At 40.5% G+C, this 16,806-nt stretch overlaps 1 protein-coding gene across 1 annotated transcript in view; it reads right to left on the bottom strand.

Moving 5' to 3' along the window:
* The window catches only part of plxna4 (plexin A4), a 231,693-nt gene that overhangs the window by 39,130 nt on the left and 175,757 nt on the right, over positions 1–16,806 (bottom strand). Inside the window, exons 10-17 of the mRNA XM_030149424.1 lie at positions 13,440–13,640; positions 12,523–12,619; positions 10,809–10,999; positions 7,586–7,737; positions 6,264–6,387; positions 2,316–2,452; positions 1,554–1,721; positions 1,323–1,416 (exon numbers count right to left, since the gene is read on the bottom strand). Coding sequence (XP_030005284.1) covers positions 1,323–1,416; positions 1,554–1,721; positions 2,316–2,452; positions 6,264–6,387; positions 7,586–7,737; positions 10,809–10,999; positions 12,523–12,619; positions 13,440–13,640 — 1,164 coding nt within the window. The remainder of the gene's footprint in view (positions 1–1,322; positions 1,417–1,553; positions 1,722–2,315; positions 2,453–6,263; positions 6,388–7,585; positions 7,738–10,808; positions 11,000–12,522; positions 12,620–13,439; positions 13,641–16,806) is intronic.

Here is a 16,806-nt window from a genome sequence, read left to right as displayed (position 1 = left end):
CTTTCTCTTTTGACAAGTGATTTCTTTTGAATTCTTTACGTATTTCTTTTTTCATTCTTCAGGTACATCTTTAAGGCATTCTTATAAGCAATAGCATGTAACAATAACCCGATCTGTCATTGTCATGCCACACACCCCTCAATATCCTTGTAATATCCCCATTCTTCTCTGTCATGGTACTGACAAATCAGCCACTGGCATGGATCTTATGTACAGATGTTACTGCGTTATTCACAGAAATTTTATATTTCTACAGTAACCTCTGTCATTCAGCCTCTACAAACACAGTCTGTCACTTTAATTGGCTTCTTGAACATCAAACCTGACAAGTCCTGCAACGTCTTCAGGACATCACTGTCATGAATCCTACACTGCTGTAGGCAGGTAGCAAAATTGTACCTCAGCACAGATCTCCCACTGCACCAGAGAGTGGTCTAGATATTCATTATTTCTGTTCTCCCCCTTTAGGAAACTGTTTACAGATGTGCAAGAAATAAATCATGGGACAAATAATTTGTCACCACATTTAATTTATGTTGGTTCAAGTACAAGCTGCCTGTACACCGTCTTCAGACACGGCGCCTGGTACAGGCTAATCACATAGGAGCACAGATGTTAAATGTGGTGCAAGCTCCGGCTCAAATGGACCATGAAGATAGCATTACCATCATTGTTTCTCCCTCCTCTTACAATCAGATCACAGACACCCTTGTGTGGCTTTATCTGTCCTCCCCTGGGTAAACAGGGTGAATAGAGGGTAGAAGAATTTGATAAGGGTCAGTCTCTGAGGTTTTTAGTTCAGTGACAAGACTGTCAAACTCTTGTTGCATAGGTATAGAGAGGAGTTACATCATTCTCTTTTAATCCAATTAGAACCTGTTTGATTCTCGCTATGCCCATTTGGTGTCCTGATTTCTTTTCCTTGACCTATTTACCTAGACATGGCACTGATGTCGTGTACTGAAAAAAGAAAAAAAAAAAATCACTTTGACATTTGCTGTCTGACTCCTTCTGGGCTACTTAAGGAAAGTGAGGAATACTGGTCATGGGAGAGATGGTTTTCACTTTGTAACTTTTGTAACCTAATTTATTTGCTTCTAACAAAGAAAAAAATTAATAATTATGTGACACAAAAAATTCACAAGAGGACACATAGATGTGCTTGTTTAAAACAAAGAAAAAGAAGGAAAAGAAAAAATAAAATACTATACAATCTGTAATTGCTAGCACATCCAATATAAAGGTGCAACCAAAGTCTAAAAAACATAAACAACAAGACAATTTGTTTTATCAAGATAATTTTTTGTGGTGCATTTACTTACATTAAGTGTCTCGTGGCTGTTGTATTTGGCTCTAATGAGTGGTGTCTGAATAATGTCCAGATTAGTTCCCGTCACTGTCACTGGGGTATATCCACTGTAGGAAAATGATGACAACAAGATTTAAGGAAAAGTCCAAAATGTATGCTTTGTGATGATCTACAATATCATTGGTTTTGTTGATTCGAAAGTCACCACTGACCCCATTTTGGAAACAACACCCTTCTTCCATACCTGTAGATGCTCCACTCAGGCTCTATCTTGGTGATGGTGGGATCCTCTACATACTCAAACCGGAGGTCTTTCTGGAGGTGGGCCTTGTCTATGCTTACAGACACAGGTACGTTCCCATAGCCATGCAAGGAAGCGTGGGTTCGACAAGTAAGCCACAAGCCTCCTCTCCTAAAGTGATGAGTGGACAAATTTATACTATTATTACAGAACGAGTCCATCCGGCATCTAATGGACCAAAAACCATGACCAAATGGAGCAAAATATACTACACACAGTACAGTCACCAAATACAGATATTAATCAAATATTCTCTAGATACTCAGACATCTCTCAAGTGATTAATCACTGTGTTTAGAGCAGATAATTTAATAAATCAAAAATACATATCCATTTGGTATTCAAGATGGTTCATTGGTTTATAAAATAGACATGGATGGATAGTTAACTGACTGACTGGAATTGGGCATTAATCACTGTTAAGGGGCTGACCTTCAAATTTCACAATCCTAAATCTTTTCCAATAATCTACCAATCAAAATTAATTATACAATACCAACTACAAAAAATCTAGAATCAGGATTATTAATTTTAAAAATCTTGGACATGTAATCAATGTGTTGATTATAGTGGTTAAATAGGCCAAGGTCAGATCTTGTATAGAGGTTTACTCTCTGCATCTGGAGTCGCACTCGCTTTAACTGAGTTTTTGATTGACTGTTCTAAAGTGATTGGCAGCGTAGCACTGGCTCATTCTCCACTCACCTCAGATATGTGCAGGGCTGATCCTTGAACATGATAGACACGTTGCTTCCAGCGTCCAGGTGGCTGCCAGTGATGTTGACGATGGTTCCACCTGAGACTGGTCCTCGGCCGGGTTTAATGCCTAAAATTCTTGGTATCTGAGATGAAAAGCTCAAAGGTTAACCTTAAGAGGATGAATATATTAACAAAAAATAAAAAATAATGTTGGTTAAAATTAGAACAATTCTTAGTGAGCAGGTATTTCTGAAAATGTGTAACAGATTTTAACATTTTCTACAGTGTATTTAAGTTATCTGGAAATATTAATTTATCTTATTTACAAGACATTTTATTACACTTTTTCCTGACAGATTTGTTGTAAGAATAAATCACCCAGCGGTGTATGGCTTTGAGAGAAATTAAGAGACAACTCCAAATTCCCAGATCTAAAGTCGATTAAAAACCTTGGGCAGCTGTATGGTCTCAGAAAGGAAAGGCCTCCAGCACAAGGTCAGGACAGCACATCATTAGTATCAAACTACCAGCAATGCAGGACATTGATAACAAACACTGCCCGAACAGGAGACAAAACATCCAACACCCCTCTCATCCATCTAGTGGACTGTATTCACTCAGATTCTCAGAATCTGAGAATCACCTGTTAAGAGACAGTTTCAGCTCCCTGTGCCATCAAACATCTGAACTCTGAACTCTACCCTCCTTAACCTCATCTAATCCCATCATCATTTAAGTGGCATTGTCTTGGACTCTGTCAGCACATATTTGTCAACAATTGTCTGCTGTTATAATTTGCCCAAAAGTTACTTTTATTTATTTCCCTGCCACTCAGCACTTTTTCTTGTACCCACTCCATGCATTACATAATGTCATTAAAGCTGAACTGGATAGAGTTTAATTGGAAGGCGATCAAGAGTAAGATGGATGGTCACAAGCCATCAAACAAAAGCGAGCTGCTTGCATTTTTGTGCCAGGAGTGGCATAAAGCACCCAACAGCAATGTGAAAGACTGGTGGAGAGCATGCCAAGACACATAAAAGCTGTGACTGAAAATTGGGCTAATTCCACTTAATACTAATTTAACAAAACATTAGTATATAGTGTAGAATAGTGTAGTAGAAGAGTCATATTTTTGTATTATTTTGAATAGTTGTCACTTTCTGCAAATAGATGTGTGAATGATTGATTTAGAATTTGTGCAAAATGTAGTCGGAAATATTTAGAATAAACAAAGACGTACATTTTATTTAAGCACATAGTACTTAATGTACATTATATTATGCATACTAATCATTCATACCCCTGTAAAAGTCACTCTTTCTGGTTATTCAATATTTAATTTGTTTTTGTTTACCTGTTTATTACATACAGTACAGGCCAAAAGTTTGGACACACCTTCTCATTCTTCGCATTTTCTTTATTTTCATGACTATTTTCATTGTAGAGCCTCACTGAAGGCATCAAAACTATGAATGAACACATGTGGAATTATGTACTTACCAAAAAAGTGTGAAATAACTGACAACATCTCTTATATTCTAGTTTCTTCAAAGTAGCCACCCTTAGCTCTGATGACTGCTTTGCACACTCTTGGCATTCTCTTGATGAGCTTCCAGAGGTAGTCACCTGAAATGGTTTCCACTTCACAGGTGTGCCTCATCAGGGTTACTTCGTGGAATTTCTTGCCTTATTGATGGGGTTGGGACCATCAGTTGTGTTGTGCAGAAGTCAGGTTGATGCACAGCTGACAGCCCTACTGGACAACTGTTAGAATACATATTATGGCGAGAACCAATCAGCTAAGTAAAGAGAAATGAGTGGCCATCATTACTTTAAGAAATGAAGGTCAGTCAGTCCGGAAAATTGCAAAAGCTTTGAATGTGTCCCCAAGTGCAGTCGCAAAAACCATCAAGCGCTCCAACGAAACTGGCTCACATGAGGACCGCCCCAGGAAAGGAAGACCAAGAGTCACCTCTGATGCTGAAGATAAGTTCATGCGAGTCACCAGCCTCAGAAATCGCAAATTAACAGCAGCTCAGATTAAAGACCAGATGAATGCCACACAGAGCTCTAGCAGCAGACACATCTCTACAACAACTGTTAAGAGGAGACTGCGTGAATCAGGCCTTCATGGTCAAACAGCTGCTAGGAAACCACTGCTAAGGAGAGGCAACAAACACAAGAGATTTATTTGGGCCAAGAAACACAAGGTATGGACCTTAGACCAGCGGAAATCTGTGCTTTGGTCTGATGAGTCCAAATTTCAGATCTTTGGATCCAACCGCCATGTCTTTGTGCAACGCAGAAAAGGTGAACGGATGGATGCTACATGCCTGGTTCCCACCGTGAAGCATGGAGGAGGAGGTGTGATGGTGTGGGGGTGCTTTGCTGGTGACACTGTTGGGGATTTATTCAAGATTAAAGGCAACCTGAAGCAGCATGGCTACCACAGCATCGTGCAGCGACATGCCATTCCATCCGGTTTGCGTTTAGTTGGACCATCATTTATTTTTCAACAGGACAATGACCCCAAACACACCTCCAGGCTGTGTAAGGGATATCTGACCAAGAAGGAGAGTGATGGAGTGCTGCGCCAGATGACCTGGCCTCCACAGTCACCGGACTTGAACCCAACCGAGATGGTTTGGTTGAGCTGGACCGCAGAGTGAAGGCAAAAGGACCAACAAGTGCTAAGCATCTCTGGGAACTTCTTCAAGACTGTTGGGAAACCATTTCAGGTGACTACCTCTGGAAGCTCATCAAGAGAATGCCAAGAGTGTGCAAAGCAGTCATCAGAGCTAAGGGTGGCTACTTTGAAGAGACTAGAATATAAGAGATGTTTTCAGTTATTTCACACTTTTTTGTTAAGTACATAATTCCATATATGTTCATTCATAGTTTTGATGCCTTCAGTGAGGATCTACAATGAAAATAGTCATGAAAATAAAGAAAATGTGAAGAATGAGAAGGTGTGTCCAAACTTTTGGCCTGTACTGTAAGTTGTGAGTTCCACAAGGAATAGTCTCATGTAAAAAGCTTTTGGATGGTTAAGTATGGTATATTTTGTGCCTGCACATGTATGTATAGTGTATAAACTGTGCTACAAACATTCATACTGTCATATTGTGTGAAAAGAAAAAAAAAAACTTTGCTCTCACAAATTAATGAATAGCTGTAAAAATGATAACACTGCATAAAAAACTACAGCAACATCTGCAGGTTTAGCTGCAGGTTTATTACATAACGTGGCAGGACACACTGTAGCTGAGTGATGCTGATTGATTTTGTACAATATTCAACACAGCAAGTGTGTGTGAAACGTGTGTGTTCATATGTTCACGTCAGAAAAGTGTGTCTATAACCATCAGTGTTTATTTCTTATTCTGTGCTCATTAGTGGCTGCCAGTCATGTCTCACTGATACTGTACATGCATGAGAGAACTGCTGAGAGGGAGACTCTTGGTGAGAAAAACACTGTGTCAGATCACAGCCAAATATACACAGAAAATATCGTGTATGAATAGTATAACACAGTAGGTGAGAGCATAGACCAACAACCAGTAAAGTGCTAACATGTACAGATGACATATGCAGGATCCTCCATATGTCCCATCATCACTGGGGTTAAATAGGGTGTGTAATTAAACCATAATATAGAATCATTAAAGCACTGGACAAATATTTCACAACAGCCTTTCAGCTGATTGTATTTCAGGTAGTCTGGCCAGAAACATCTTGGCTCTGTTTTTAATTGGTGTCTGTGATGACAGATTTAAGCCAATCACAGTTCTTCATATAGTGGGATGAGGTTTTTAGGCCTTTTTCTGATTTTTGCCTTTTAAAACTTTGACTTAACTATACAAAATAACAAATTCCAGAGTGATCAAATCTAGAACTGGATAGTGTCCTATGTACAGACTTTGAAACCTTGCAAAAAGTAGCAGTACTCACCACAAAGTAGTAGTACTTTGAGGACTTGGCCATAAATTCTGGTCTGCACTCTCCGACCCCTACACACACCTGCACATACCCAGTGTACTGACTTGTCTCTGCTCTGCCCATCTCACACACAATCCTGCAAACACAGAGAGCATCAGTGTGAAACAGAATATAGAAAAGCACTCGTGTGCAGAATATAACCACACACACCGTACATTCTCAGATAAAAATGTCTTTGCAAAAACCCTGGAAAACCCTTCAGCATTTTGCCATAAAATGCAAAAAGCAGCTTATGTAACACGAATTAACCTGAACCTACTGTATGCTAAAAGCTTAATAAAATAATGTGTTATTTGGCGTGACTTCCACCTCCTCCATATTGCTAACTCGTGGAAGAAAAAGTAAAAGGCTCTATCATTTTCATATGACCTAAAATACAGTTACCTTTTCTGCTAGGTCAGCATTTGCTTAGAAAGTGCTGGCACACAACTTCCTTTCTTAGCAGAAGAAGCACTGGGTCTGTTGATAAGCCAACTTTAAACTAGTTTAAAATAATTTGATGGACAGCACCTGCAAGGAACCAAAGCACTGTATCAAACTTAAATGTCAATGAAAGTAACCCCTGAACTTTCTGAAATGATTATAGGATTGTGTGTCTGTGTGTGTGTTTATTGACAAAAACAGAGGGAGGGCTTGGCTTGGGTTCCCACAGCGGTACACATACAGTCTCTTGTGCTGTTCATAAGAATGGTTTAAGATCAAATTTCTTTTAATCTACAGATTAAGCCAGTTTGGGATTAGTTTACCTATCATTCTCCTATTATGCGTCTACTGATTCCCTTTCTGTCTTATTCCTCAGCACACATCCATACCCACGAACACCCTGAGGTGAGCACACTGACTCATGACCTGATCTTCAGGCTGATTCGTAAAGGCCCTGTGGTGTTAATAACACGGGTAACGTTGTGCTATGTCTTTATATGACTCAAGTGTCCTGTCCCCTTTAGGGCGAGACACTTCTTTTCACTGGGATTATAGAATTAAGTAAGAGCAATAATAGTGACTCAGTTCTGCTGCATGTTCATGGACTGTACCTTGAGCTTATATTCATAGGAAAAAGGCACAATTTGATTGAAAGCAACTACAACAATTTTCAGTTAGCATAGAATATAGTAGTTTTACCATGAGGTTACTATTAATTTGCTTCTGCATTATATTATACATACTGTAGCAGGAACATAAAATGAGAAAGACTTGATGAAGATGAAAACATTTATTACTGAATGTTACAAACATTACTGTATCAAAAGTGATTTAATTGAAGAATGACTCACTGTTCAGCAGGGATGTAGCCTTCACGTATAGGGGTGCATTCCACTTCAGCCACCTTTACGTTGCCCTGGATCTCTCTGAACTCCAGCCCCAGGTTCTCTCCACGAATAGTTACCAGTGTGCCACCCTCCCTGGGGCCCCTCAGTGGGGTGATCTGTGGAAATGAGAATCTGCATTGATGATTCTGGAGGTATGATTTTACACGGTCTTGACTCCAGCACACAGGCATATGATACAGGGTATAATAGTTTCAGCATCAGCTATAATGACATAAACAATGAAGGAAAGAATTTTAAATTATATTATATATAAGCTCCTACTGAAGCTTAGCAGCCACACTTATAAGTAGCTTCCCCCGTTGTATGCGGTTTAGTGTTCAGTCAATCAGACTTACTGACAAAAGCCCTTTGCAAAACCAAGAGAAATGACAAACACATTAAAATAAAAACTTTTTGATATAATTTATTTTTCTTGGGGGCAGGTGTTGAGTATTAAGCTGACACTAACTATCAGTCAGTGGCATAGTGGGCTGTAGAAAAGACACAATAAATGACAAAACGACTGATTCAGTGACAGCTCAGGGGTCAAGACTCTGGGTCAAAGGATTGTCATTTCTCAGTCCTGTTCACTCACATCCCTAACACATTACATAAGATTAACTTAAACCCTGGCATGGGATGACAATTTAGCAGTAATCACAGTGATTTATAAAGAACATCCCTCATTGTTGATGAGGCAGTTTCAACATCCATCAACACTTTACTCATACAATGACTTTTTTGGCCTGTGTGTGTGTGTGTGTGTGTGTGTACAATACACATCATCAGGCCAGCCCAGATGGATGGATGTTAGAGACAGACACAAAATAGTCTGCTACTATCCATCTCTGCCAAACAGAACTCCTCCATGCTGTAGGCAGGAGCCCAGCTTTAATGGTGCTGTGTCACCATCCTCCTGAAAAATAATGATCCTGAGGATTTTCACTCTCATCGTCTGGACTCACTGTTTCTGCACTCAGTTTATAGTTGACAGCGAGACCCCCTGGTGTGATCACAGGTACAGTGGTAAGCCAATGAAAGATTATCTTATGGCTCAAGGCTATCCATGTTTTTTTTCATGTGCACTATGCTGCACTGTGATAATATTCATGTTACTTGAAATGGTTGTGATTTAACCCTTTGATTATTTTGAAAGTAGTGGACTAAAACGAATTGAACAAGCTGAGGAATAAGCTCATCAAATAACTGCAAGAATCTCAAGCCAGGTCATGCACGACACTTGTCTTGCAAGATATTGTCAGACAGTATGGTTCAACGTCTCTGATTAATAAAGCTCCCTGCTGATATCTTAATGAAAAAAAGAGCCTTCTGGGAGTGGGACACAATACATGCAATTAAGAAGATTGCACACAACGCATCATGCCTCTCTTTTTATTAGCAAATGTGGAGGATGGAGTAGGAGAAAGACTTAAAGAGAAACAGCGAAGGAGAAGGAAGGAGCTAAAGAATGAAGCAAGGAGAGGGGGAGAGACGCAATGAGGCGTTGATTAGATTTGTGACTTTGACAAGATAATTGACGGTTGGATAGAGGCAAACACTTAATCACTTCTCTCTCTCCTTTTCTTTTTTCATCTTTCCCTGTAAGTCTCTCTCTCATATTGTTGATCGGAGATGTCATTATAATGAAGCGTATTAGAATGCATTAGGGCCTCTAGTCGTCTTGGAAAAGTCCTCACTCCTCAACCACTGACAGTTTTTATGGGGGACGTGAGAAGGCTGCAATATGTCCTCCTGCAGCCTCAGGGATGTAAGGAGAAATACAGGGCTCATCTCTGAGAATAAATCAACTGCTTGGGTTGAAGACAAACAGGAATGATAAAGTGAATCTCCCTAATCCATACTGTACACGGGACAAAAAAAACCCTCCATCACCTTCCTCAAAGGTGATTGATTGGGTTTTGCCAGAATAAAAACAAACGGCTTAGGTTATCAGTAGGAAGCAGAGGAGGTCAGTCCATTGCTTTGGAGGCAGAGTCTCCAAAGATTCCAAGAGTTTATGTCTTGTACCTTTGTTTGAGTTGATTGCAGCTCTAGTTTTCACTTCAATCTGACAATCCACTTTTATTTCACCAAATACATAAGAACTTAAACACCACTTTGTAACTCAGCAGAGTCAGCATGCATTTACTGGAAAGTCAAGAAAGGGATTACGTCCTTCCATTCCTGTATTGCTCTTCGCTCTCTTCCTTCAAACCCTCTCTCCCCAGGACACCAAAGGGATTCCCCTCTCTGTCTTCTTTCATCTACACGTCGCTTCATCCCTTCATCTTTAGTCCATCCCCTCTGCACACACACTCAGAAAAAGAATGCAGAGAGGACTTTTATATCCATCATGGGAAAAAGGGGAGGGAGAACAGGGGTGGTGGGGGTCTTCTGCCACCCCTTCAGCCTGTGACTCGATTGTGAATCATCAGTCACTACCTCTCTTTCACATAAACCTAATCCATCCTACTCTCTCTTCATCTGGGCATCTTTCCATCCATCTTTCCTTTGTATCCTCTCATATCCTTCATCTCAGTGACCCCACTTTCCCCTCTGCTATTGCCCCTTCTATCTGTCTCACAAAGGTCAAGTCTATTTGCCTCACACCGTGTCGATGGGTTTCAGGAACACGTGAGGTTAAGTGAGGGGTTGCGTCTGCATCTGTGCTGAGCTGATTGATAACTACTAAGAATGGGGATTATTTTTCTCTCTGTGGGTCTTCCATGGACTGTGAGCATTAGATTAGAAAGCAACAGAGAAAAAAACTCAGTAAAATGTTCAAATTACTTACATTTTCGAGACGACACCTAACAATAGTAATTCATATATGTGCTGTAATTGCGATTCTAGTATATTATTATAATACAGTTTCAGTAGACTGGAATGCATTGGCAGTGATGAAAGTATAAAATGTACTGTGCTTCATATAGGCTGTCAGACGGTATAGAGGATGATGACTCAGACTGCTATTATGTTGAAACAATCCACTACCTCATTGTCTCTGAGGTGAAACATATGTTTCCATCAGCAAATGTGTAATTAAAGATTGTAAGTATGTCCTTTTAGCTGACCGACACTTCCATCAGAAACAGCATTGCTTGTAAGTGCTTTCATGAATAGTATGTACTGTATGCACAGGCAGCACATACCCAGTGATTCAAGCGTGTCCAAGTTTGTGTCTCACCTGTGTGATGCGTGGGTGGGTGCACTTGCTGTTGATGCCATTGTGCTCCAGCCACTGGTTCTCAGGGTGGGGGCAGTGTTGCTTGAGTGTGCAGCGGTTCTCTCCCTTACACCAAACACACCCAAACAGTGGGTCTGCCTTCAGACACAAACCACAGCTTCCACGCTGGGCGTCGCACTTGTACAGATGGACTGTGCAGGAGGAGGGAATAAAAGAGACAAGTAGTGAGAGTCAAGATGAGGAGACGGGAAGAAGGTGACTTGAATGACTTAAGTGAACAACCTTTGTACAGATTATTACATAAATGCAAATGCATCTGGACAAAAGGCTCAGACTGAGCATTAGTTGATTTCTGTCTAATTATTTTCCCTTTTATCTCTCTCTTTTTGTTTCATATGCTGCTACCTCTCGCCTCCGCTCATCCACCACACATTTAACATATCATCTCTATGGCAACAGGCCAGCCATTTTCTTTTTAATTGCCATTAGATACATGTGTAATCTGTCCATTGAATGATGCCCCAGGAGCTGCTTCCTCCACCGGCAAGCAAAAGGAGCAGAAAGAAGCAGAAAAAATTCACTAGCTCAAGCATCCACTTTCTCTTTATTTAACTTTTGCTGCTTCTTTCTAACTACATTTATGCTCAAGGGTATGTTTTGCACATACTATTTGACTCACAAAACATTACACAATCCCAATCACATTCAAACACTGTGCAAACTTTGCCTTACAGCACAGTGCCATGTTGGAATATCAAGCACATTTTAACAACAGGATTCTTCTGCCCAACTCCACTGCCTTTGGTTAAAATGAGTTGTTTTCCTGTCAGAGAACTACAACCCCCAGCATGTTGTTGTATTCCTGCCCAGCATGGATCACTCACAGTGGTGCATTGCCAGTGGCCAAACTGAATCTAGCTCTGCAGTTGAATGCTGAATACTCAAAAATTTTGCTCTGAACTGTCATTCCACATCCATCCTTTATCAAAAGTAGATGGAGAACCACCTAAATGCAAAATATAGTTGACTTATTTACTCTTTCTAAACCCAGTCATAAATCCTTATTGATACTATTATGTTGTTTAATCCTATCTTACAAGCTTCACCAAAATCGACTTTCATGAAACGTATGTCAGTAAAATGCAGCATTGCTGAGATGAGAGAAATAAAATGAAAGGAGGAGAAAATCAGTAGTGACAGAGATGGATAGATTGCCAAAGACACAGAGAGGCGTTGACAGAGAAAATAAGAGAAAGAGCTGAAGAGAGGTAATATTGGCAGGCAAGAAAATGGAATTCAAAGAGTTGTGTAGATGAAAAGTCAAAAGACAGACATAAAGAAATCAAGCATTGGAAATGTGTTAAAGTTAACCACTCCACAAGGCAACATCAGGGGATGGATGCTGCACCTCAGCACACCGCCCGCCTGTTGCCATGGAGACCAGCTCCAAGGGCAACAATGGGAAGGCAGCAGCTTTACAATGTGTGTGTATTAGTGACAGTAAGAGTTTATAAGAGACTATACTGTGTATGTGTGTGTGTCGTATGATACCCTGTCAACTATGGAAATACACTTGTGAATATGAATTCACAAGTGTGTGAGTGTGTGTATGTGTGTAGAGGTGTGTCTGTCAGTGTGTGTGTGTGTGTGTGTGTGTGTGTGTGTGTGTGTGTGTGTGTGTGTGCATTGAGTGTACACATCTTTGCATGCTTACCTTTGTTGTGGGCGGGGTTGTCAATGCTGAAATCTCCGTTCCAGATGACGGTCAGCTCCACAGGAAGACTGCTCATCTCCATCCCATCATAGAAATACTATCACCATGGCAACCAGCAAGGGAAGATGGGAAAGATGAGAGAGTATACGAGAGGGGTAGAGAGAGAAAAGCTGTTGTGATACTTTAAACTGTCTATTATCTCCATGTCCAAAATCCTCTAGTGTCACTGTCTTTTGAATGTAAAAAGCATCACCAACAGGTGGCTGTTCAAAGACTTGATTATTTTTCATTTGTTTCTGTAACACCAGCCGCATGGAGGGTACGAGCTAGAATCATAATTTTCAGCTAAATTACAGTTTCCCTCCTTCACGGCTCAATCAAAGTACAATATTTGGATTACACTGTCATTACACACACAAGTCCCCTAGACATCTCGGCACACAGACACTGAAATACACACTCAGAGTGATGAAGACAGACAGGAAGATGAGATGTTATTGTATCAACAGACGATTAGCATCAAGACCAGCATAAAGCCTTTTTCATGCTAGTCTTTCATTGCTGTCAATGCATTATTCAGTTAGTGAATGGAGCATGGTCGCAGGGAAAGCTGTGTAAGGGAGACAAAAGTCAAGCTCTTGTCTCATCTACCCAGTGTCTCACTGGAATAGAAAAATCCCTGAGCTAGTGTCTGTTTGAGTTTGTGTGTGTGTGTGTGTGTGTGTGTGTGTGTGTGCGTGCGTGCGTGCGTGCATGCGTATGTGTGTGCAATAGAAATATTATGGTTACTTTCATAGGAAAACTTTACAGAAAGTGGACGTGTTTTATAAAGACTGTATTCGTGTAGGAGGGAGCCTGTCAGTGATGATTTCTCACAGATGTTGACACAAAAGCGCCACAAAAACACACTTTCTTACCGATGTGTTTTGACACTGCACTGAAGAGCTGTTAAACCGCAGGGCAGGAACTCGGTGCTCATTCCCCTGGATGGTTAGCAGACACTCATAACCTCTCTGTCCAGACTGGGGCTGAGGAAGGTTCTTGGCTCGTAGGGTGATGGGTTTTACCACATTGACCGGCACTAGGATCCTCTCTGCAGGCAGCAGCTGGGGACACTCCTGGAAAAGAACAAACAGAAATATGAAATAATGAACAACATGTTGTGCAACTGGACCTGATACATTACTGAAGCTACATTCATTTCACTCGAGAGCATTTTATTACGTCATATTTCAATATTATGACCAAGGCTTACTCAAGCTATTTTAACAGGCTAAAGATCCTACACAGGGAGCATAAAACCACAATTTTATTGTCATTGTATACTTGTATACACTCCAAGAACACAAATGAAGTTTGAGTTTTGCTTAAAGTAATGTCAATTCTGTTGTTTTAAGACATCTTATGTTTTGCCATTACATATTAATGACTTTTAAGGAATGGTTTTATGTCTGTATGTGTCAGCTCTGTGATTAACTGGTGACATGTCCAGGATGAACCCACCCTTACCTACAGGTAATAGGCCCTGGTACCTTCATGACCCTCACGAGGACTGAGCGCTTCAGAAAATGGATGGATGGATGAATTTACTATAAGCTTACAGACCCAACGAAAGCTTAACATACTGGGAAAACTACATAAACACTGTTTTCAGTGTCTAAATTACGACTACATTCACTGTAAATGAAGGGCTGGCTCGATAGGTACTCTATCATCGTTCACAGGAGGGGACACTTGTAGATAAATGAACTGCGCTCAGAGCTTTCATTTGCATGTTTGGTGGATTTGTTCATGGTGAAAGATGCCACTGACAAGTTCAAAATAAGATTCATCTCTGTCTGTACAATCACAAGAATGAATGAGCAACAGAGTGAGATAGAGATGAGTCACTTAGCAATTGGTGGTCTAAAATTAACAGCCAATCAATTCAGGTGTGTGACACTGGCTATATATAGAGCACCTATGGCTTGCCTGAAAGAGAATGAGGAGCAAAGAGAATAGGGAAGAGGAAGAGGACAGGTGAAGTAAGAGGAGGTGGACAGAAAAGAAAAAAGAGAAAGCCCAATAGGGAGGACATAAAGGACAGAGTGGGGAAAAAAGGTAAGAGCAGGAGAGTGGATGACAAGTAGAAGTGAAAGGTGACAAGGGAGTAAAAGTGGCGTGAAGATAGTAAACAGACAACCGTACTTCCTTAAGTACTTTGCAAACTGTTTCATGTTTTTGCTGAAGAGTGGTAGAAAGGGAGGTAGAGCAAAAAAGGCAAAATGAGAGAGAGGAACAACAAAAGAACAGAGCGACTGAAAGAGTCAAAAAAATACCATTAAGCATATGCGACAGGAGGAGCTTTAGCATGTCAAAGAGGGAAAAGGAAAGGAGGGTGAAAAGAAAGAGAGTAGATAAGGTGAGCCCCCGCTTGGATGGAGCTGGGGGGGAGTGAAGCATAGCGCACGTTGAACTGGGTGATAACACTTGTTTGAAGTTCATTAAAAGCCACTTGATTGGGTTAGGCTGAGTGACTGACTGGATGGCTGCGTGGTGGTTGTGGAGGTGGTGGGGTGCTCTGTGACACTATTCACAAAGTCATTATAGATAAATGACACACAGGGTGAGTGAGTTCAGTGGTGGAGGAGAGACAGGGAGAGGTGATGTGTGCTTGTTTGCTCTTCCAAATCTCATTTTCCTAAGAATGAAGGGTTGTATTTGGCAAATGAAAATGAGTGGGAGAGCAAAGAGAGATGCAATCCATTTTTAATCACATCTCTTCCAGTTAATACACTTGAACAATAGGGACAATAAATTTGATCTGGTTGGTGGAAATGCAGGGGAGGCAGTGAAGTATGACTTAACATGGAGACTCGAGCTGAATCCAGATCTGTAACGATAGTGATATATGGTGATCACACACACACACACACACACACACACACACACACACACACACACACACACACACACACACGCACATACAGCAGAAGTTTGTGTGAGTATGTGCATATGTGCTCAACCAGACCATCACTGCACTAAAGTTTCTGAATCCCTACAGGTAGACTCAAGGTAAACACATACTGACATGGCTGACATGGGAATGTACACACACACACACACACACACACACACACACACACACACACACCAAGGGTACACCACAGCCTTGGAATTCATTACAGTCTAAGATAAATGCCACAAGTCAGAAGTAGACAGCATCTCTTGCATCATCTGCTTTTATGACAACGTGTCAGGAAGATGGCAAACTTCAAAATGCAAATTCAGCTGCTGCAGCATACACACTCATACACTCACATACACACCATCATTAACACCTTCTACAGTTCTTTTTACAACCCCAACATCAGAGTAAATTTTTTTTACAGCTGTGCTCCACATGCCATCCCAGGTAAATAAACTTACGCAGACACATAAACACACAATTTCCCAAACCATACTCACACCGATCTACACACACAGGTTCATTGAGACACATAAACTAGTCATCTGACATCTTACTCTAATGCAAGGTTCACATGCACGCAAATGAATACTGTCTAGCTTGCCAGCGGTAAAACCTGTCATTCCTTGTATACGAAAAATCTTAATTCACATCCCGTGTGACCCTCTTGAGGAATAAGCATTTCAGAAAATCAATGAATGAAGGAATGTATGAATGAATAATTCACACTATTTTATTAGAAAATATAAATGAATAAAATGCAAAACTAGAACAAGACTATATAAATAAACAAAAGACAAAACAGATGCCTCATTTGCTTCAACAACAATGAAAAATTCAGACGTGACAGAGAATCTACAAGCAAGCATGTGTACCCTGTCTGTGTTTTTTCTCCTACTTAGCTCTGATTTTCTGTTTGTATGTATACATACACACTAACATTCACGCTGTGATCATTGCCAGCATTCTCTGAGGCCAAGTGGGTTTTCAGTGCTTTCACAAACACACATGTATTTCCCTGCTGGCTACTGATGTTGGTGCCATTGGCAGAGATGCTCGCTGTCACAGGTCACGATTTATGACAGCGTTAACTTGATCTAATGTCAGTATGTTTATTGCTGCTCTCCACTCTCTAAACAGTCGTCAACTGAAATGCAATAAATAACACGATGCATCCCTACAATATGTAAATACTCTACCATAGATGTACACCATCAAACAGATACAAATATTAAAATTTATAGCTCCTTCAAACCTCACTTTGCCCTTTTTATTTTCTTTTTAATCTATTCTGTGTTGTGTAGTGTCCACATAATTACATGACATTTAAAATGGTA

The sequence above is a fragment of the Sphaeramia orbicularis genome, chromosome 12 (assembly GCF_902148855.1).
Source record: "Sphaeramia orbicularis chromosome 12, fSphaOr1.1, whole genome shotgun sequence".
NCBI classification, from domain to species: domain Eukaryota; kingdom Metazoa; phylum Chordata; class Actinopteri; order Kurtiformes; family Apogonidae; genus Sphaeramia; species Sphaeramia orbicularis.
The sequence above is the reverse complement of the archived record's forward strand: the minus strand, read 5'-3'. Positions and strand labels throughout refer to the sequence as shown.